At 37.1% G+C, this 23968-nt stretch overlaps 1 protein-coding gene across 5 annotated transcripts in view; it reads right to left on the reverse strand.

Annotated features, from left to right (window-relative positions):
• CEP128 (centrosomal protein 128) overlaps positions 1-23968 on the reverse strand; it is a 381990-nt gene that overhangs the window by 189917 nt on the left and 168105 nt on the right. Inside the window, exons 19-20 of one of the 5 annotated variants that reach the window (XR_004961115.1) lie at positions 20062-20226; positions 18887-18989 (exon numbers count right to left, since the gene is read on the reverse strand). The exons of 3 other annotated variants lie outside the window; for them this stretch is intronic. Coding sequence is in view for 1 of the 2 variants with exons in the window: in XM_036274541.1 (XP_036130434.1) it covers positions 18973-18989 (17 nt within the window). In the remaining variant the exon portion in view is untranslated. Of the gene's footprint in view, positions 1-18886; positions 18990-20061; positions 20227-23968 lie in introns of those variants that run through there. One more of the 5 variants, XM_036274541.1, reaches the window with a different exon arrangement.

The raw sequence follows: 23968 nt of genomic DNA on the forward strand, positions 1-23968 counted from the left end.
AGTGTACATCAATGCATTAGTACAACTGCGCTACCAGGTAAGCAATATATTAGCACCACTTAACTAGGGACAAAGAATGAGGAGGTTCCCAAGGTCACAGTGTGACAGAAGGACTTGCCTAGTCAGTGGGGCTCCAGAGCCTGTGCTCTTAACAACCTCACCCTGCAGCTCCTGCATGTCCACAGGCCGCCCGAACACCTTGCAAGTGCCTCCTTATTCTGCACGCTACACTGCAGTATTAGCTCCTTTTGTAAAATCAGTCAACAAAATTCTAAAACAGGTACAGTAACACAAATAAATAAAGCAAAACACTAACCAACACCTCCATACACAACAGGGTTTTTTAATCATATAAATGCCACCACCTAAAAAAGGACACTGAAAAGATTAAATGCTTGTTTTTACTATTCTTATGGTAACTTGGAGAGAACTAAAGGAAAGTTCTGAAAATATACAGTGAAACCGACAGGGCTGACAGATGATGGAGGAAAAAGGAGGTGGAGATAAAAGGCAGGCAAAACCAATCACTGCTGTATTAAAACAATATGTAGAACCTTGGAAAAACCAGCCTTTTTGGATCCATCCTTTCATTTGTAATAGTTATAAACAAATAAGGTATAAAGGGATGCTCTCAGTTCTCAAAACAATTAGCGCCTCCAAGTCCAAATTTAGTTGTGCACGTAACTATTCTAGCATCTGCCATAAGACTGTATTTTCTGTAGTATTCCAACCTGTACACATGCCTCAACCTTGGAAGACCTGCAGAGACTTTGGTGTTTGTTGTGGTACATTTTAAAACCTTTTTGCTGAACAATATGTTTTTGAGAACTTATTCAGGTCTTATTCTAATTTAAAATTTTAATAATTCCAAAGCTAAAAAGTAAGACATTAGAAAAATGTGTTTACTATTTTAACTATATTTGACATCTGATTTTCAGTCATTTCCAATTCAAAAATATTAAAATAATGTAATCTATTTTTTCAGCTTTTCGGTGTCAGGTAATTATAGACGCACTTACAGCTGTATAAAATTAGAGAGAGAGATGGCTTGTACCCAACCCCAGTTTCCTTTGAGGGGACCTCTGCCTAACTGTCATTCACTGTATCACACAGACAAGATACAGTGCACAGACTTGACCCAAAAGTCACCAGTAGCTTCCTGCACTCGAGTGTGTGTTTAGTTTCATGCCATTTCATTAATCCATGGCCTGTGCAGATGCGTGTGGACACCAACCCAGTCCAGATAATTCAGTTCCTGTGTGAGAATCCCTCATCCCACCCTTTTTATAGACACAGCTACCATCTTCCCTCCCCATGTTCTTTTCCTTTCTTTTTTTTTTTTCAGTTCCCACTTATAGTTGGCTCTTCGGTCAATGTAATTTATTTCAATGTGAAAAAAAGCAGCAAGTTCAACACAAAACAGAATTTAAAGTGTAGGCTAGGACAAAACCAAGAGTAGGGCAGAAGGGCAAGAGCAAAAGAAAGATGATGTTGTGAAGACAGAGGCATACTTTCCTCTCCTCTGGGGGATGACTCCAATACTTAGGTGGTAGTAGATACCTTTCACAGACATTCAGGACTGACACTTCTCTCTGGGTAAGAAAAGGTAGAGGGCCTTTCTGGAGGCTTAGGGGCCAAGGCTGGTCACTGTCTTCCCCTTTAACTCCTCTCCACACAGAGAACGAAAGCGATCCAATATGAGAGGGAGGTAGAGTGGAAGACGAAAGGATCCTACTGTGTAGAGTGGGGCCAACCCCTGCACAGGACACAGCTCAGGACAGAGCTTGGAGAGAGACTGAAAATTGAGATAATACTGTTTACACCTCTCCCAAAGTGGAACAGGAAAATATACCTGGAAAGTAGGACTTTAACACCCTGAATCCCACTCCCTAAAACTGCTCTGGAATGGGAAACTCCATCCACTCCTGGTGGGGACTTCTACCTGCTATAATTAGCATGATTCCTTTTCCTCTTGGCTACCACCTGGGCTTAGGATGGTGTTTTCAGCACACAGTTCTGAATGGGATCTGGATGACACCCAGCTATTTTGGAGAATTATATTAAAATGGAGAAGAAAATATTAACTGGGCCCTGGCCAGTTTGGCTTTGATTCCAGGGTCGCCGGTTTGATTCCTGGTCAGGGCACATGCCCAGGGTGCAGGTTGAATCCCCAGTAGGGGGCGTAGGAGGCAGCCAATACATGTTCTTCTCTCACATCAATGTTATTCTCTCTCTCTCTCTCTCCCCCTCTCCCACTTTCTCTAAAAATCATACAATAAAAATATTAAAAAACAAAATTAACTGAACAAAGAGGAGGAAATGGGTACCATAAAGAAATAGAAGATTACCCAGAAAGGCAGAAATATAGATTTCCCAGAGTGGAACAAGAGAAGAGACATTCAACAAACAATGAATATTTATTGAGCATCTACTATGTGCCAGGCACCATTCCAGAACAGCCCTAAAATGAAAAAAAGAGGCAGAAAATGCAAATTCTGAGGGAGAGGAAAGGGTAGCTGAGGAAGACGGCTGAGGGAACTGAGCTCTATTTCTTTTTAAAATGAAAGAAAACCAGAGAAACTGTCTGGGCATTAGTATCTTAATTTAGATTCAACCCACAACATAATTACTGATAGAACTTTAAACTACTAGAATTAAGAAACTATTTAGATTACCAAGACAGATGCTCATGTAATAGGGAAAACGCTAAAAATAACACCTTTATTTGTTCCTTACCACATAATTAAATTTAGAATGGCAGTTAGTATCTCTGGGAAATAATATCAATATGTAGTCCTGGATCATTAGAAGATTTCTACTAAGATTAAGTTGGGATTTAGGCAGCCTGTATTCATTAGGAGAATGAAGAGTATCAGAAAATTTCGCCTAGATTGATCTGTCTTTTCTTCTCTCAATATTTTCCTGCCTTTCCTTGCCTCATTTTTCCTTCCTTTTAAAATTTTTTTACTGTGGAAATTTTCAAGCCTATTCAAAAGTAGGACAGATCACTAGAGTGAGCTGATATACACATGAGCAGTTTCAACTTTTATCCATATATGATCAATCTTTTTCATATATTCCTGAAGCTACTTTTATCACCCCCCTCTAATTATTCCGAAGCAAAAATCAAACTATATTGAGTAATCTGTAAATATTTAGAGGTTAAATTTAGTTTTGGCTAAAATAAAAAGATTCTTATCTTTTAAATATAACTGCAATACCTTTGTTACACCTTAAAAATGAATAATTCCTTAATAGGGTATCACGAAATGCTACTGTGCAGTCAGTATTCTTATTTCCATGACTTTTTATTTTTTGTTTGTTAGAATGGGATCATGCAATGCGATTTTGTGAGTGCGTTGAATGACAGTTCTCTTAAATTTTCTTTACTCCACAGATTCTCTCTCCAGCTTTTTAAGTCTCCTTGTAATTTTTTGTTGAAGAAAGCAGACCTATGGCTCTGTAAAGTTTTCCACAGTCTCAATTCTGCTGATTGAAATAATTCCTAGGTATTTACTACAAATTGGTCATTAGAATCCTGGCTGGGTGGCTCAGATGGTTGGAGAATCATCCCATACACCAAAAGGTTGTGTGTTTGATCCCCGATTGGGGCGTGTACGGGAGGCAACCGACTGATGTTTCTCTCTGGCTTTTTTCTCCCCACCCCTTTCTCTCTCGCTAAAAAAAAAAAAAAAAAAAAAAAATCAATAAAACACACCTTCCAGTGAGGATAAAAAAAAAAACCAGGATATATCTATTATCATCTACTTCAGAGTTGACTAGATTCATACACATCTCTGCACTACCTACCAAAATAGTAATTTTTAAATGTTGTAAAAATGTAACAATAGTTTTTCCACATTATAAAACCTAAAGAAATAGATTTTTTTTATTTACATACTTTCCTTAAGTATCGTTCAACCAAATATAAAATAAAGCAAATCACTTTTCATGTAAAGGTCTCCTAAAAATATCACCTAATTAACATCTTGTTGGCTGACCTACACATCAACCTGCCCAAACAGCCCACCACTAGTGAGGAATTCTACAACATGCACATTCCATTTACTTTAATTGGATATTTTATTGAGTAGAATAAAAAAAAAAAAAAAATCAAAGGTGATTTAGAATAACAAGAACTGACAATGTACAAACTCCAACAAAACATTTACACAGGACAATTTTAAGACAATCATATGATATTGGAAATAAACTATCTGATATCCAAATTGTGCAATAGTTTTTCTTTAAAGTGATACAAAAAAAATCATAGGTTAAAATCATTAACTTGAGAAACATCTGTAACAAAAATAAATTAATTAATTAAAGAACCCAATTAAAAAATGGGCAGAGGAACTGAATAGACACCTCTCCAAACAGGACATACACATGGCTAAAAGATATAGGAAGAAATGCTCAACGTCACTAATCATCAGAGAGATGCAAATTAAAACAACAATGAGGTATCACCTCACACCTGTCAGAATGGCCGCCATCAACAAATCATCAAACAACAAGTGTTGGCGAGGGTGTGGAGAAAAGGGGACTCTAGTACACTGCTGGTGGGAATGCAGACTGGTGCAGCCACTATGGAAAACAATAGGTGTTACCTCAAAAAATTAAAAATTGAACTGCCATTTGACCCAGTGATCTCACTTCTAGGAATATACCCTAAGAAGCCTGAAATACCAATCAGAAAGAATATATGCACCCCCATGTTCATAGCAGCACTATTTACAATAGCTAAGATCTGGAAACAGCCCAAATGTCCATCAGTAGACAAATGGATAAAAAAGCTGTGGTACATATACACAATGGAGTACTATGCAGCTGTAAGAAAGAAAGATCTCTTATCTTTTGAGACAACATGGAGGGACCTGGAGAGTATTACCCTAAGCGAAACAAGCCAAGACAAGTATCATATGATCTCACTTATTTGTGGAATATAATAAACATAACAGTCTGAGGAATGAGGTAGTCCCAGAGACGTGGAAGTGGGGTACAGAATGACAATCCCCAGAAGAGGGACTGGTGGGGGAGAGATAAATCACAGAACTTGTATGCATGTATGCATGAACAATGGACATGGACAACAAAGCTGGGGACAGGGCAGGGAGGGAGGGGGAGGAGGGAATCAGTGGGGGGAAAAGGAGAAACATCTGTAACAAATAATAAATTAATTAATTGAAATAAGTAAGATAAAAATAAAATAAAATCATTAACTTGCACACTCTGGAGCGTTAAAGTAAATCTGGATAATTCTCCAAATAGATGAACACTCATCCTCTTGAGAAAACAAAGTATGGCAACTAAAAATAAAGCAGCTCTTTTGGCTTACATGAGAAGCTGTCTAATTTTGTTTGTTTTTCTGATATCAAAAAATGGTTTTCATTGTTTCTGTAGATTGTGTTAAATGTCAGACTGAGGAACTATAAATCCAAAGAATCCACTGAGGACATTTTCCTATAACTTCTCTAAATCATTCCTTTATTACTTGTTCTTCTTTCTAATGAAAAGAAAAAAAAAGAAAAAAGAATAATACTCCTTTTACAGTGTGGTCTGAGATTGATATATGAGACTACACCATAAATTTCTCTTTTGCCACATAACGCCCTAACCTATCTGGAAACAATACAAAGTGTGTGTGTGTGTGTGTGTGTGTGTGTGTGTGTGTGTACCACACTAATATATTTACATAGCATCAAATAACACATAAAAACAACCAATTTCCCTTCCAACAAACAAGCAAGAAGCTAGTATAAGCGAAAGCATATGAAATTGCATTAGTAATATATTTTCTTCCTAAAATGGAGTAAAAATAATTCCACAAGCCTTACGGTATTTACGTATTTAACTACTTGCATTCCAATTCACTTTGGATTACCTTATCCTACTAGAAACATAAGTACGTAAAATTAGTTTGTTCCTTCTAGTCTAATTCTAATAACTATACGTGGCCATCCTAGGGAATTAGTGTATAATAGCATAATGCAGTAATCCTCTTTAGGAAGAAACTTTTTAATTTGAAACTTTCTTCCAAAAACTGAATATAAAAGAGTAGAAAATTTTGAAAATATGAACACTAGCATTAAGATCTGCCTCCTACACAATAAGGGATTTGAAACAAATAATCTCAAGAATTTCTCTAAGCAGCTCTGGCAGTTTGATCAGGGAATGCTGGGGTCTTGAGTACCCAGAAATGAAAGATATCTAGAAAAGAATGACACTGGCTATGAGTGGGTAGCCATGCACCCGGGCCCCATATACTCCTCATCTCATAGAAAGGTGCTCAAAAGCATGAGGCCCAAGCAGGTACTGTGATGCACGCTCAAAGGGTAGCTTAAGATCGTAATAATCATCAGGCTCCCCATACTTGTCTAACCAGAAGCTTTCTTAAAGTCTGGCTGTCAACCTGTCTCAGTCAGGGACATATCAGTGATCCCTGATTTGTATATGTGAAAATACAAATAACCAAGTCAGCAGCCAGGGTACACTTTCCTGGAGCCTTGAATTTGCCATTAGATCCAGCTCAGGCTGGACCAGCATCCAACTTCCAAATGCCCTACACCTACAAACTCCCATCTGTATAATATACGGGTGCACTAACTCCATCCCTTGTCAGCTAATGCCCTGACCTATCTGCAAAAGACAAAAGCTAAATTTAATCATATTATAGGGCAATCAAAATAAACCCAGGCCTATTATCAAGTTGAACAATACTGTAGTTTTTGTTACTACTAGGAATAAAATAGTTACCAAGAAAAGCACTTTATGTATTTAGTATTTTAGGTAAAAAGCAGTTTTCCCACCACAGTTAGCATCATCCTATAACCACGTAAGCTGAATCAACACCCTCACTCACTAGAAAACATCTAGTAGTTGATCTAAAACATGCCTCATAATCTGAAATCAAACCACATTTCCAGATTCATCCTGCATCTCATCTAAGGAAAACATTTTCTATTCCTGCCTTGCTGGATTTCTTCCTATTTCCTGAACATGAACTTTTCAGAACTCTATGACTTAGGGTAGGTTATTTCCTTTGCCTATTTCTTCTCCTGGCAAACTGCTATTTACTTTCAGAGTCCAGCTGAAATATCGCACAGTTCCCGCCCATCCAGGCAGAGCTGGTGCCTTTGTTATGTGTGTACCTTAGGATTTTATTAATGTCTATAACAATATATACAAAGGTGCATTGAAGTGAATATCTAGGCTACAGGCTATAACCTCCTGTATGGGAAGAACATGGTCTTCTTATCCTTCAAATCTTCCCTGTCTCGCACATAATGGGTTTATTTTTGTATGTATTTAAAGCATGACTTTTTTTTTTAATACAGTAGCTTCTGTTTACCATTACTTAAGTAAAAGGGGTTGACAATAATTACAGCAATTTTGTTTCTAATTTTATGTAGATTGTATTCATCATCCTACAACTGGCCTATTTGCACAAAGAACCAAGAGTCAGCTGCATGGAAAATCTTGGTTATTAGAAACTGTGTAAAATTAAGTGGAGCCTAGCCCTTCCGTGCTGCAGACTCCTGTTCTATTTTTCAGCACCCAGTGTTTATCTCTCCCACTCTGCTGAGTTGTAAAAAGTTAGAGAATTCAATTCTATGAATATTATTCATGCGCATGGGATCCAATTTTAATATTCTGAAAAAAAATAAAGCTACTTATAAGAATATACTGAATATTGTATTTTTTTTAATATCGCAGAGGACTGCAAAATATCAAAATGTAAATCACAGATACCTAATTGTACAATAGATTTCTCCCTAAACAAGCCCATATATTCTTTAGGGTGTATGTATACAATTGAAATTTTAAAACTTCCACATGAATGTTTTGGGTTGCATCATCCATTCAAGAAGTAATACATGCACACGCGTGCATACACACACACACACACACACACACACACACACACAGCTATTTCTCTCATCAGGAATATAAACACTACCTTTCTGAGCTGTGAAAGACAAGAGAAAAGTAATGAAAAGGGGACTATTTCTGGAAGGCCATTATGTAAATGGCACACTAGGGTGTGTTTCTGTGCCTCAGTATAAACACATGTGAGCACATATAGATAGGTGTGTCTGTCCAACTAGGGGTGGAAGACATAACTGATACAGCAGGGTTTCTCAGTGCTGCTGTAGCATCAACTAATATCAGACAAGAACAGATTCAGAAAGTTACCCAAGCTCTCTAACAGGCAAACCTCAAACTTCCCACATTTTCTCCCAGCAGCACAAAGCCCAAAGTGTTCCCCACACCCTCCACACTCTCTGCCCACACCCCACACTTGAGAATAAAACCACATTGTATTAGCAGATCAACACCTTTTTAAAAATTGAATATTTCTAGAATGATATTGTCTAATCACTCATCTCATCTTATCAAAGGTCAGTTCCCACCTTACACCAATTGACCATGACATTTGGAAAATATATCAATTACCTAAGATTCTTTTATCGTTAAAAAGTAATTACAGTAACATGTGAAAAATATAGTTACAATGAGTCATGAGGGCATAAAAATAGTCTTCCCCTGACTGTGCTCACACAGAGAGGCTGAGACTGTGTCCCCTCCTGTGCCTCACTCGGGTCTCCACCGTCCCGTCAGCTCCTGCTGCCACTCTTCACCCTTGGCTGCTGGGACAGAACCAGTTACTGCCCATGTCTTCCTCTGGCCTCACCAGCTGTCTATTTTAGAGGCACTGAAACATGGTGGTAAAGAGCATGGCCTTTGGAGTTGGTGAGCCCTAGGTTCAAATTTCCTGTGACTTTGGGAAATGGGGCTTCTCCTTTTAGGCTCTGTTTCTTCATGTGAAGAATGGTATCTAAGAGAACCTGCCTCATGGGGTCTTTGGAATGATGAAAAAAGATAAGTATTGAAAGTGCTTGAGAATAGTAAATAAAAAAACAAATGTCACCTCTTTTTTTTATCCTCATAAAGAAGATTTTTAAGAAGCCCAGCCGGTGTGGCTCAGTGGCTGAGCATCGAACCATGCACCACGAGGTCGCCGGCTCAATTCTCGGTCAGGGCACATGCCCAGGTTGTAGGCCAAATCCCCAGTGGGAGGCATGCAAGAGGTGGCCAATCGATGTTCTCTCTCATTGATGTTTCTATTTCTCCCTCTCCCGGCCTCTCTTTCTAAAAATCAATAAAGAAAAAAAAAGATTTAAAAAAAATCTTAAAATACCCTTCCTTATGATTTGCTAAAGCTATTTATCTATCTACTACCAAACTACATAAATAATTATGTGATTCTCTACCACTTTTTAAACAAATGTACAAAAAGGTAGCAATAAGAAGAAATGTAGTACTGATCAATTTTACAACATGGAAGAACCTTGAAAAAGTATCATAAGTGAATGAAATTAATCATGAAGGACCACATGTTGTATGATTTCATTTATATCAGGTGTCCCCATGACAGAAAGCAAAGTGGTGTTGTCTAGGGCAAGGTAGGTAGTTGGGAAGGTTCAGCTAAGGAGTTTAGGGGCTTTATGGGTAATAAAAATGTTCTATTGATGCCCAGCCAGTGTAGCACAGAGGCTGAGCATCGACCCATGCACCAAGAGGTCGCCAGTTCAATTCCTAGTCAGGGCACATGCCTAGGTTGTGGGCCTGATCCCCAGTGGGGAGCATGCAGGAGGTGGCCAATCGATGTTCTCTCTCATCAATGTTTCTATCTCTCTCCCTCTCCCTTCCCCTCTCTTTAAAATCAATAAAGAAAAATTTTCTATTTTGTTCTATTGATTGTGGTAATGGTTGTAAACTCTGTTAATATGCAGAAAGCCATTAAATTGTACATTTTAATGGATGAATTATGTGGTATATGAATTATATCTCAAGGGGTCAACAGAAGTGTTATTATTATTATTTTTTTTTATCCTCACCCGAGGATATTCTTCCATTTTTTGTACAGATAGAGTGGGAGGGAGAGAGAGGAGGGGAGAGAGAGACAGAAACATCGACGTGAAGGGACACATCGAGTGGCTGCCACCCGCACGACCAATCAGGGCCGGGGACAAATTGCAACCGAAGTACATGCCCTTAGCGGAAACCGAACCCGGGTCTCTCCGGACCGCAGGCCGACACTCTAACCGCTGAGCCAAACCGGCCAGGGCCAGAAGTGTTATTTTTGTTCTTTCCTTCACTCTGTATATTAAATTCATTAATTCCATCAGCTCTACTTTTAAACTATATTCCAAATTAGTCCCATTCTATAATACTGATTCAGAATCAACTCTTTCCTGGACATCATTGCAATGAACTGCTAGCTGCTTTACCTGTTTCCACTCTTGCACTCATACAGTTGTGTTTTCCATACTAGTCAAAGTGATCACTTTTTAATTAATGACAATATAGGTAATATTAACACCAATGAAATACTGGTTAACTCACTTCATAATTTACTGTGCCAAGTACTGTTCTAAGTAATAATAAAATGTTTGCTCATTTAATCCCTACCACAACTCCATGTAATAGGTGCTATTACTGTCCTATTTCAGTAATTAGCCCAAGGTCATACAGCAAGTAAATGATCATTATATAAAGACACCCCTTGGCTTTGTTCCTCTTTTTTACTAATTTCTAGTCTGCCAGGTTCATTATTGCTTTGTCCTTACTCCTGCTTGGTGGAATGCTCTTCTCCTATGCTCTTATTTCTTTCCATCGTTCTTGACTTCACCTCCACAGAGAGTCTGTCTTCAGTCATTCCAACTTGCTCTCACGTTTTTTCTATTGCTTTGATTGATGTTGGAAAATCTTATTTTCAATTTATATGCTTTGCCCCTGCCCTGTAGAAAAATATCTGACAAATAGTGGGAGCTCAAAAACTACTTGCTTACTGGCTTAGTGATTTGTGGGAAGGTGGGATTTTACAAATCTTTAATTTCCCCTCTTATATTTTGGTATTAATACTATAGTCTTTATTGTAAGATGTTTTCTTTTTTAGATATAAGGTAAATAATTTTTAATAAATATAAGTAATAGTATACTACACGAGCTTCTATTTACATTCAGCTTCTTGGACTACCTAAAGAGTTCTCAACAATAATTCTACCGCAGATGAAATCTCTCAGCAAGTAAATGATGAGGTGTAACAGTGGCCAATACAGACCTTCTAGGCCTGTGCTGTCCAAAATATTAGCCATGAGCCACACACGGGCTACTGAGCATATGACATGCAGCCGGCTGGAACTGAGATGTGCAGTACGGGCAAAAGATATGTCAGAGTTCAAAAGCTTGATATAAAGAAGAATGTAAAATATCTCATAATTTTTCATATTAAAAACATTGAAACAATCATATTTAGGATACACTGAGTTATATAAAATATAATATTAAAATTAACTTCACATTTTTGTTTACCTTTCTTAGTGTGGCTATAAGGTAATTTTAAATTACATATGTAGCTCACATTTGTGTCTCATTTTTTTTTTAGACAATACTACTCTATGGTGTACATTTTAATTCAGTCAACAATGTATAAATCTGTTATATAAATCAGGATTTACATAAATAAATGATATATCTCCGCTTAAATAATTTCACAATATTGCTTAATAATTGTTTGAGGAAAATGCTAAGTTTAAATAATTAGATAAATGGGGGGGGGGGGGGGGGAGAGGGTATAAATGAGGAATAAATGGTGATGAAAGGAGACCTGACTTGGGGTAGTGAACATACAATACAATATACAGATGATGTGTTATAGAATTGTACCCCTGAAACCTATTTAATTTTATTAATCAATGTCACCCTAGTAAATTCAATAAAAATAAATAAATAGGCAAATGTTAAAATTAGTATTATGTTTCATCTGATGAATAAACGTATATTAAATGCTATGGGTCATACACTGTGATGAGTCATGAAACACCAATACAAATATTTAATACAAGGTCTATGCTCTCATGAAGTTCATAGTTTATGGAGTGATATAAGTAAGAAAACAAGTGCAATAAAATGTCTTGGTGCTATGAGAAAGGCATCAGATAGTTCTCTGAAAGAAATGTGTGTGAGTATTTTTCTTGTTTCAAACAATGGATAGTGCTACTGTTGTTTAGTGTTTGGAGACCAGGATAACCAAATGTCCTCCCATGTGTGGGAGCATCCTGAGCCACAAACAACTGCCCAGTTCAAAATACTCAGACTGCCCTCCTGAGAAACATCCAGTGTCATGTCACACTGTGTTAAGGATAAGCCCTGCAGAACACAACACAGACACAGTCATCATTTCTGACGCCGGTGCCTGCACCCTGGGATGGTTCTGGAACCACATCCTCAGAGACTTCATCCTCAGAGTGCAATCTACAAAGCTGGTGCACAACACCATCTCTGTTCATTGGTGTATGACTCCATATACACATACACACACATAAACATATCACATACACCTACATTATGTGGTATGTGTGTCAGTAATAACATTTTGCCATTTCCAGTCTAAGAAAAAAATAAATTACTTGAAGCATTTAAACAGAATTTCTATATATAAGCAAATAATTTCTTTAAAAAATGTTTCCCATTTACAAATACTTTGGTTACTGAGCAGGAATACCACTCTTGGTGTTCTTATCTGATTCCTAATTGACAAGCAGAGAGGGAGAGAGGGAAAAAAAACAAAAAACAAAAAAATCTTCTGTCATTTGTTAGCAGGGAGGTCACTCTTTATCCCTTTTAACCACTAAAAAGGATATTGCCATTCTAGAATGGTATGGTGAGCGAAAGAAAGTCACTACTCAAGACAAAATGCCAGAATCTTTAAAGGAGCAATGAGTCAAACTACCATAAATAGATACTGAGGCATTCATTATTTGATAATGATAATTTATAAATATGTATGAAATCCATAAAAAAGTCATACTTCATTGTCAAGCCTCCTCATATCTCCCACCCAAATCAAAGAAAGATCCTTTGAAGAACTTACATTCTAGAATCTTATTCAGGATTGAGGCAACAGGAATGTTTTAATCCATGCTTACATTTAGGGTAGCAAAGCTATTTGCCTCAAAAATAAGGGTATAATACCCTTTCAAAAGGCTTTACTATATAACTCAATTATCTCTATAAGAAGTGAAAAACTTTGAACTATAAATTATGGAGGAAAATCTAGCATAATGGTGGAACAGTGTCCACAAACTGATACCCTTTTTGCATTAAAATATTCAGGGCTAATTGTGATTTTAGCACTTCTTTTTATCCTTGCTTTGTTCATTGGCCAAACTTAAACACTTCTCGTCTCCTTCAATGAAAAGTGGCGCTATTATGTTCCTGGAAGCATGAGCAGGGTTCCTCAAAGCCTAATTTGAAGGTCTTAATTGGCTGAGGCAATGGGAGACCATACAAAGCCCACTTCACAGAGAAGGAAGGGCAAGATTGCCAGGTCACTTGAGAACAGATGAAGAGCTAACTGGAAGCTATTGCTGAAATCTTACAGTGTTCTGGGAAGTTTTACCAAATAGTAACTTACACAGAATGGAACACATCATCCATCATAACAGAGAACCCAGAGGGATTGAAGTTAGCTCGTAGAAACAGAACAATACACCAGAAACAGTATTCTTCACTTAACAATTGAATATCATAACAAATCAGACAAGCTTTATGGGGACTAGACACTGACTGGTTCTGTGGTGTGTCACTGATATCAAACATTTGGTTATACCTTCTCAGAAACTCTACGACCTAGGAACCATATGTTCTACAATTCAAGAAAGTTACTACCTACTAACACATTTGTTCACTTGGTACTATTGGACCTGTTGTCTATTTTTACCTTTGCAAAGATGAGTTAGTCATTCATCCACCTACCCATTTACCCACCCAACATTTGTTATATGGTATGTAATAAGACACTTAAGACACTGAATAAAATTATCTTGGCTCTGAAGCAGTTCATTATTATTTAACTAATAGGAATTAATAATTCATCAACATACACACAATATAAAAGTATCCAATTTGGAATAATTTTAAGTAAATGATTTTCTTTATCATCAACTCTAACCACTGATGACAGATTCCCAAAATGAACAAAACCAGAGAAAATAATTTTTACTTGTGAAATTCAAGACTATATGGAAAAAGTAAAGTTAATGGTCCAAAATTAATCTATAAAAAATGTTTAGCCCTGCTGCTGTGGCTCAGTGGATAGAGCATCATCCCATGGACTGAGAGGTCCTGGTTAAATTTCTGGTCATGCCTTGGTTGTGGGCTCGATCCCCAGTAGAGGGCATGTGGGAGGCAACCAATTGATGTTTCTCTGTCACATTTCTCTCTTTCATTGATGTTTCTCTCTCTCTCTCTCTCTCCCCCTTCCTCACTTACTCTAAAAAATCAATAAAAATATTTTTTTAAAACACATTTAAATTACTTTATGTTCATATTAACCATAAAGACACATAATAAAAAATATCAAATAGTATTTTACACTTTTGGGGTTAATAAAGTGAACATACTAATGATTTCCATATGCCATCAGATACTCCTTCTGAAATTTCAGTAAAGATGCTTATAAATTTGTTTTACTTTGCTGTTACAAAAAAATTCAATGGGAAGCTTAATTTTTTTAGGATAGTACCCCATACAATTAATATTTTCTTATTGTTTAGACTACCTGCCCTAATTGTTTGCTTCTTAGTTCATTCACTCATTAGTTTACTCAGCAACTATTTATTGAGTACCTACTATATGTTGCTGGAGCAAAAGAGAAAAATAAGGTGCCTGTTGTCATTAAGTTCTGCCTCAACCTGCCCTTATTACAAACCAAGAATGTTTTATATGTCTCATTGTATTCTCTATCAACCACTGCAAGTCCATTCTTCTGTTCAGGTAAACTCTATCTCATTCTTATCTTCCCAAGGCTATTTACTGCCGAAAATTTACTCTTCCTTATTTCAATGATCTATTCCAGAACACTACTTCCCTCTTTTTCAAATTATCACCAACAGGAATGACCTATAATTGATGAAAATTGAATATATAAGCAGGAAAAGTTCTATAAATCCAAGAATTATAATATGCTAGAATTTGGTGCAAGAGAAAATGTACATTGATCAGAGGATACTTCACAATCAAAATTAAAGTCTAAGAGAAAAACCTCCTATCGGAGAAAATATGCAGCATTAAAAAAACATCTAAAAATCTTAAATGATATTATTCCAATTAATTAACTCACATGAAATAATCAGACATTGGTGTTTTTCAGTTACATTTACAGATCTTTAAAAATTACAGATGGAAAATGTCTCTTTAGGAGTGCTACCATTATCTACAATTTATATTCCCCCAGGACATTTACAGCAGTTGATAGTCACAGAAAACCAAATAATAATAATAATAATAATAATAAACAAACAAACAAAAAAAACAAGATTCCTTCAGTGGCTGCTTCTTTGGAAGCACCAAACCTACATGAAAAAAGAAACTCTAGAACCAACCAGAGCTACTTCCATCAGCTGTAAAATATACACCCACAACTATTTAATCCTTGGCACAGCTTTATATGTCAACTTTCCTGTAAATCCTTAGATTTACTAATTCTTTTACTAAAAGTAAAAGGATGTCTCTTTCATATATGGAACCCAAAGGAAAAACACATACTCCAATGAAACTACTAGGCAATCACTGAAAGTAAGTGAGTTTCAGCTCTCTTATGTCTTGCTGGAGCAAGACCAGTGCTTTCATCAAATTGAGCTGAAAGAAGAAACAGTAAACCATGCGGCCAAATGTGCATCCTCCAGCCCTGGGTTTCATTTACTGTTCCTACCCAGGTGACAATGAGAATAAATTGATATTTCAAAAAGATGGGGTTAAAAAACAATGAGCATAGTTAATGACTCCAACCAATTTCTCACAAAATGAACGTTGGAGTTGAGATGCTGAAAGGTGAATGAAACACTTGAGAACTAGAAATTTAAAGGAGTGAGTGACACATGTCAAGGTACTCCTGGAGGGACAGTGAACTGAAGAAAGACTGAAAAAAAATACAAATGAAAAATAAAATAGAGCTGTGGAAAAGTAATTGGATGCTCAGTCACCTGGACATGGTTACGGAGGTGTGGAGATGGAAAAACCAAAACAATCCCCAGTTCCAATTGGTTTACATGGAGACACGCATCCAAGGCCAAACACTCGTGTCTTGTCTAATGTGACCTTACAGCAAGACCCGAGGGACATCAGTTTAAGATGAAATAAAGATCAATTTAGAGTCAAGTTTTAAAAATCAATCCATAAACAAGTATTCCAGGCAGAAGCCTGAGGAGGAGGTACAGCTCTCCATCCACGCTCATTCGCACATGTGATACGGTGGTGGGAACACAGCACAAGTCTCACCAGTCCCCTCCCACCTGTAATTCACTGTGTAAACTTAGGAGAAATAACCTATCCCCACATGCATCCCACACGCAGCTGCCTGTGTGTGAAATGGGATGAATAATCTCAAGTGGTTGTTTTAAGGATTAAATTAAATATTACACAAAAAAACTGAATATACTCTCAAGAAATGTTAGCTTCTTTCATTCTCCTAAGGCCACCTCAATGACAATGAGAGTGAACAGTTGCACATAAAGGTCTAACATAACCTGTAGGGGACTGTGGTGAGGAATCTTTGCAAAATGTGACATGATTAAGAAATGAATTTTAGCCCAGCCACTGTGGCTCAGTGGTTGAGAGTCACCCCTGCATCAAGAGGTCACTGGTTTGATTCCCGGTCAGGGCTGGTTACGGACTCGATCCCCAGCAAGGGGGTTGTGCAGGAGGCAGCCAATCGATGTTGATGTTTCTCTTTCATCAATTTTTCTAACTCTCTTTCCCTCTCCTTTCCTCTCTCTCTAAAATCAATTTTAAAATATTATTTTACAAAAGAAATGAATTTTAAATACTAGAGTACAAGGTCAACAGTCTCAATAGGAAATAAAGTAAATCTGTAATCTCTCATGGTTGATGTGATTATCAACCATGATGATCAAATGATTCATCTCATCTAGAAAGAAGAACATGTGTATCAATGTCTTTCCAAATACTATTAGGAAGAACTTGAAAGACTACTCTGGACCTAGATAGGGGAAGGATTCTCTTATTGCCAAGTATCCTAGTTTCAAAACAAACAGTAAAAACAGCTTAGCTAATATAAGACATCATCAGAAAGTCTGGTGAAGTAATTCTGAGTTGTGTAATACTTCATATTTGTTCCTGTGTCTTAAAGAAGCAGGAAAAAATCAATCAATCTTGATGTTTGTTTTCTGTTTTATTGACAGAACAAACCTAAGTGCACAATATAGCTACAGTGAGGGGATATGGCTTCTGATAAGGACACAATAACAAATGAGATTAAAGGGGCAGGAAGCTAATCTGTGCTATCCATGGATGTCTCTACCCATCCATCCATCCATCCATCCATCCATCCATCCATCCATCCATCCATCCACCTGTCCACCTACCTAAACATCCAATGAGTATGCTTATTTCTTTTTTAAAATATAATACACGGGGCTGATGCAATGGAAAAATAATAATCTATAAAACAAGAGATTAAAAATTAATGTAAAAAGACACATACACAGATACCCAGAGGAAAAAGCAGTAAATGGCAAATATCGTGTAGTTATGTCCAAAAGTTTTACTAGCAATGGGGTGGTAAAAGGAACAATTCCGTAGCAAGGGTGATGAGAAGGGTAGAACTTTCACAGAAGGAGAGAGAGAAAAAATGGTGGGGTTCCTGTGAGAACCCAAACTTCATTTGTCCAGCAGTGAGAAAGCCACTGAAGGGTTCTGAGCGGAGGAGCCGCGGGCTCACAGCTGTACATGACGAGGATTCTTTGGGCGGTTCTGATGAGAATAGTGGTTATGTGTGCACATGCGTGTGTGTTTTCTCTATAGAAATGCTGTGGGATGGAGATCAACTGCAGGGTGTGCTGCAAGTAATGTATTATACAAAATACCAAAGTTTGAGAATGATCTACTTTCTTGTATTAATCTCAGCTAATTAATCTCAGCTAATTAATATTCCAGGTAATTTCTAAAAGACATCACCCTTACCAAATGTGTTATTAAATCGCAGAGAAGTGGACAGAGGGTAGCTGGGCACTGGGGCACAGGAAGTGGTGTGAACTCGGGCATACGAACCGGAGGGTGCCTGCTTGGGAAAGTCATGTCTTGGGGCCTCTGGCAGGCTCACAGGTGAAGACCAATCAAGTGGAAAGTACAGACTAGAAGACAAGAAGATCTTTAAGTAAGAAGCTTCTGCAATCTTTTAAGACAAGAAGTAATAACCAAATAAAACAGAAGTAGTCTAACTGGAGAAGGAAGAGTACATATGCAAAAAGCGACCAAGAAAAACTGTCAAGTCACCAGTTGCAGGGGACAAAGGAGTGGGAAAAAGTAAACTTTCCTTCAAATAATAAGTGCAAGAATAGGTTTCAAGTATTCTCATAAGTTACAGATGAATGGATGAGTGGCAGGAAAACTAAACCAATCAATAAATAATGTACACACAAAACATACACAATGCCATCCTATGTCTAGCCTACATGTTAGGAACAATACCTACAGTTCGCAGTCCCTTCCTCGTTTCTGTCCTACAAAGAAATTCTGAGAATGTATCCTCTGTTCAGCCACCCACTAACTGGAAGTGGTACGGAGATTCAAAGAAAGCAAGGAAAAACAGCAATCAGCTGAAAGGACTTTCTCAGAACACTGGGAACAGTGAAACCAAAGGAAACCCTTGAAAAGCTAAGATCGCCATGGGTAGTGACAAATCAAATATACGATAACCTTTTGAAATGCAGAGTGTGTTTTAGAGTCCATAACTTGAACAACACAGCAACTGAAGAAAAAACTTTATCATATCTCTATTATTAGTATAAGTACTCACCCTCAGAGTCCAGAATAATGGTGTACGGTGTATCAGATTCTTCACTAGGCTGGCTCTGTGCCTAGCATATCCACACATGACATGTATTATCCTTTCGAAGCAGCTTGCAAAAAATATAGTCATGAGAAATGTTCTAAAATGTACATTTAAAACTCAAAAGGTTTCCATTAACACAGGTCTCTCAGTCTTCCATAGCAAATCCAGTAGCTACTTCCCATTCCACCTTTTTCTCCAAACAAGTAATGAGCATACACAAGACAAAGATCAACTAAATCCAATCACAGACGTCAAGAAGCTAAGAGTTAAAATGAAGAACCACTATGCTAAATATTATGATGTGAAAATGCCAAAAATAGTACGCATTCAAAGTGCTAAAATGGTAATAGGAGAGAAATACCTAACTCTTGCCCTTGTTCCTTCCAAGATTCACTTCTCCACCTTTACTCCTGACCTTACCAACTGTCATACCTTCTGGGATCCTGCTACAGCAATTAATCTTCCTCTCAGTGTTCCACCTCTCGCACTGCTGGATCTTTTACTCTACATCTGTAGTCATGCTTAAGCATGTCTACAATCAGTAGCAACTAGAACATAACACTCTAAAAGTTACATTCATTCTACCATTAAAAACTGAAACCATTTTAGATTTACACATAGTTTCCATATTCTTTGCTTACTTTTGTGATATCAGGTATTTTATGTGTTATATTAGAGAGCTAATTCAAATCATAGTACAAAATGGACTAGAATTACTACTAACAATGTTATAGCATCCCTAACTGAATGGGGAAGCTCTTAGAGAATATTGTTGTGAAGTGAGTAAAAATAAAAATACTTCTACTGTAAAATGTAATACATAACTGAAATAGTATAAAAGACAAATATTGTTCCCTGATCCCAGAGTGTCATAAACAAAATGTAAATCACTCCAATTAAATTACTTAATTTCTGCCAAGTATTTGCTGATTTGTCTTTTGGTTCTGCAGAATTCACTGTGATTTTTTTTTTTTCCACTAAACATTAATATTACGGCTCCCCTATCAACCGTGCAGCAGTCCTTCATTCACTCATTCACTCACTTACTCAACACATATTTGACATATCGACTACAGGCCAGGTTCTTTCTAGGCAGTGGAGGCTGAGGCTATGGCGCAGAACAAAACCAAAATCACTACCTTCATAGGACTGCCATTCCAGTGGATACATTCAACTCAACACACTTCTCAATGGTGTGTCCACTCAAAACTGATTGAGGCGAGAAACAAACTCTGCGCAAGGACAGTCATCTGAATGCTGCCACACCCACTCTCATTGCTGAGATAAGACTTCAAACTGCTGAACTGAAAAAAAAAAAAAAAATGTGGGGCTATGATGAATCTTTTGTCCATCACCTACTTCCTGGCTAAGGCACAGATGCTAACCAAACACTAACCACCAACCATCCTGAGCAGTTAGTCTTCTGCTGCAAAAACAGTACTTTCTGGAGTGGTTGGTGGGCCATTTGCCTTCTTCCACATCCTTTTTACTGTTTCCCTTTTATTCCAAGGAGGCAATTCCAAAACAAAGAAGCCTTGACAAGGGCTTATTTCATCCTGACACATACATTCCCAAGATGTGACGTAGGGCGGGAAGGAGCAGATTCAGGAAGCCCAAATCTAGTCCATGCTGCTGAGAATTACTGTCTTTCTAGGCACTGTATCTATCATAGTATCAGGGTAGTTGGCAACTGGTGAAGATCCCACCTAATCCAATAAAGTCAAATGAGTATAACACCTACTCCAAACTGAAAATTTGGGGAAAAAATCAAATATTACCTTTAAGAGAAAGGCATTTCAGAGGCCCATGTCAACTTCCAACTCCCCCAGAAAGAGTAATTATGTACACTAAGTAGTCACAGCCAAAACCACAGTGACTAGAAAGCACAATTAAATAAGAGTTCATAGTTTCAGTTTAAGGCAAAAGAAGCTAAGAAAACTGTCTGCTCTACCTGTTCATAATCATTAGTATTTTATGTGGCAAGAATGCAACTAGGTCATACTATACAGATGCCTCTCCATCTCAAGATCTTTGAAAAATGATCTGGCTAAGGCACAGATGCTAACCAAACACTAACCACCAACATCCACATAATTTTTTTTTACTTTACTGTTTACACTATTACAGATGTCCCCATCCCTTCCCCCATTCTCCCCACCCTCCCCTTTGCTAACCTCCTCTCCCCCTGTCCTGGCCCCTCCTTCCCTGTGGCCCTAATTGCACTGCTGTCTGTGTCCATGGGTTATGCATACATGTCCTTTGGCTAATTCCTTCACCTTCTTTCACCCAGTCCCCCTCGCTGCTTCCTCTGACAGCTGTCAGCCTGTTCCACAACATCCACTGAGTTTAGATTTCAATAAGCCTTATGGTTTCAAAGTACTCTTACAGCGGAACAAAGCACATCCAGGAGCAGTAGGTTACAAGAACATTCACTAAGCAGACAACAGTCAGTTTTTTGAGAAATTATTAAAAATAACTACATATACAAGTTAGAATAATATCATACCTAAATCCTCCCAGTTGCAGTTGCAGTTTATACCTCTCTTCTCGACTTCACTGTTATTCATAACAATGCAGTCAATAATTACTAAATTTCACAGAAGGCAGCCAACTGATGAGTGTCTCTCACATCTATGTTTCTATCTCTCTCCCTTCCTCAATCTCTAAAAAAATAAAAAAAAACATATTGAAAAAAAAACGCCCGGCTGGTGTGGCTCAGCGTCGACCCATGCACCGAGAGGTCCTCAGTTCAATTCCTGGTCAGGGAACCTGACCAGGTTGTGGGCCAAATCCCCAGTGGGGGGCATGCAGGAGGCAGCCAATCAATGTTCTTGCTTATCGATATTTCTATCTCTCTCTCTAAAATCAATTTAAAAAAAAAGTATTCTTTAAAATAATAATAATAATTACTAAATTTCTAAGAGATCCATGACATTAACTCTTTAACAGATTTTTTTTTGTCCTTTTGAAACACTCCAGCACAAACCCACAGGCCCAGAACAACCCAGGAAGTAAGACAACTCAGCACTACAAATGTGGCACCACTCAATGTTAGACACTCCTTATTCATGTGCCTCAGATAACCCGGCATGTGTCAGTTAATGTGACACTAAATCCAACTAAAAATATGTATGTAGGGAATAGTACTAATTCCAGCAAATAGGAAGTTTCTCTGCCATGTTTCATTTATAAATATGCCCTTGTTATGCCTAAGTAATAAGTTTCTAATATACTGAAGGGAACCAAATATAAATTTTAACAGCAACTGACTTTGATACTTCAGAAGTATCTAAATTTAATAATTAGTTTTGCTGTCCTTTTCCTTTTCTATGTATACCACTATAAATGAATGATGATGTATGCAAAGATTTCTAGGCAGATAAATCCTGCACGCAACTCTCTTCCTCTCCACGTCATGGAAATCTTGCTGCATTCTTCAAGAGATAAATCAAATCACAAGTCCTACTAAAAACCTACCCGCTGGACCTCAACAGAAGTAATCAATACTCCACTTTTCACCAGGAACCCGTTGCTTATATTTCTGATAATGTATTTACTTCATCCTACCTCTTAATAAATATGTTTATAAGTCTCCAGTTATAACAGCTTTAGCTTGGTCTTCATCACTTCTATCATAAGACAGCAATACCTCGCACATAAGGCAAAAGTTACAAAAGTTTGGATCTTCCTGAGACTTTTTTTTAACTTATGATTTTTAAAAACAGGTAAAAAAATGGACCTCTCTTTCTCTCCCATTAAATCAGCCCTTACTTCCTGACTCTCCTATTTCTCCCAAAGGCAAGACCACTGAGACTTAGAGAGTCCTGTGAGTCTTCTTTCTGTCTCACACTGACCTATCTTGCACTAAGTCCTCCGCAATATCTTTGCATCTGTTGCCACTACAAATGTCCATCTTCAGTTCCTCTTTTGCTTTTACTGGGACTATTGTAATAGGTTCCTAAATGAATAAATCCCACAATTAATATGAAGATAGGCTCTAATTATAATAACATAGTTTCAAAATATGTGAAGCAAAATAAATCTCGCACACGCACACACACACACACAACCTTGTCAAGGTAAAAACTGGATATTTTAGCAATCCTCTATCAGTTATTGATAGTAGACAAAAATCAATAAGGGTATAGAAATCACTAGAGACATAGAACATGGTGAAATAATTTAGCATAATTGACATTTATAGAACATTTCACAATCAATGCAGTATATGATTTATTTTATAGTACATGGGGAAATTGACCATATTTGGAGCCATTAAACAAGTCTCGATAAACTTCAAAGCATCAAATCATAAAGAATATGTTCTATGACAAGCTTGTTAAGTTAGAAATTAATAATAAAATATCCAAACAATTCTCCACATAACTGGAAATGAAGCAAGCAGTACACTTCTTAAACACACACACACACACACACACACACACACAACAAAACAACCATGGGTCAATGAAGAAATCATACAAGAAATATTTTCCACTTCAAATTAAATGACAATGAAAATACAACTTAACAAAATTTATGGAGTGTACTTAAAGTACTGCTAAATTGAACATTTGTAACTTTAAATGCTCATATGTAGAAATATAGGCATTAAAATAAAGCTTCCAACTTAAGAAGCCAGATAAAAAGGAAATAATACACAAAGTAAGTAGAAGAAAGGAAATAAAAATAAAAATAGAGATCAATAAATTATTTAAAAGAAAGTAAAGAGTAAAAAGTTGCTTCTTTAAAAATATTAATAAAACACTCAGCAAGACCTTTATAGAACAAAAGATAGAAAACAAATTACTATCAGGAATATATTAGGAGGCATCAGTAAAGATCTTATAGAAATAAAAAGGACAAAAAAGAAGATATAAAAATTATGCCAATAAATTCAACAACTTAGATGAAATAAATAAATATCTTGAAAGGCATAAATTAATAAAACTAACTCAAGAAGAAATAGAAATTCTAATAGCTACCTATCTATTAAACAATTTGAGTTCAAAATGAAAAACCTTTCTAAAATGAAAAATATAGGCC

Source organism: Molossus molossus, unplaced genomic scaffold, assembly GCF_014108415.1.
Source record: "Molossus molossus isolate mMolMol1 unplaced genomic scaffold, mMolMol1.p scaffold_m16_p_1, whole genome shotgun sequence".
Classification (NCBI taxonomy): domain Eukaryota; kingdom Metazoa; phylum Chordata; class Mammalia; order Chiroptera; family Molossidae; genus Molossus; species Molossus molossus.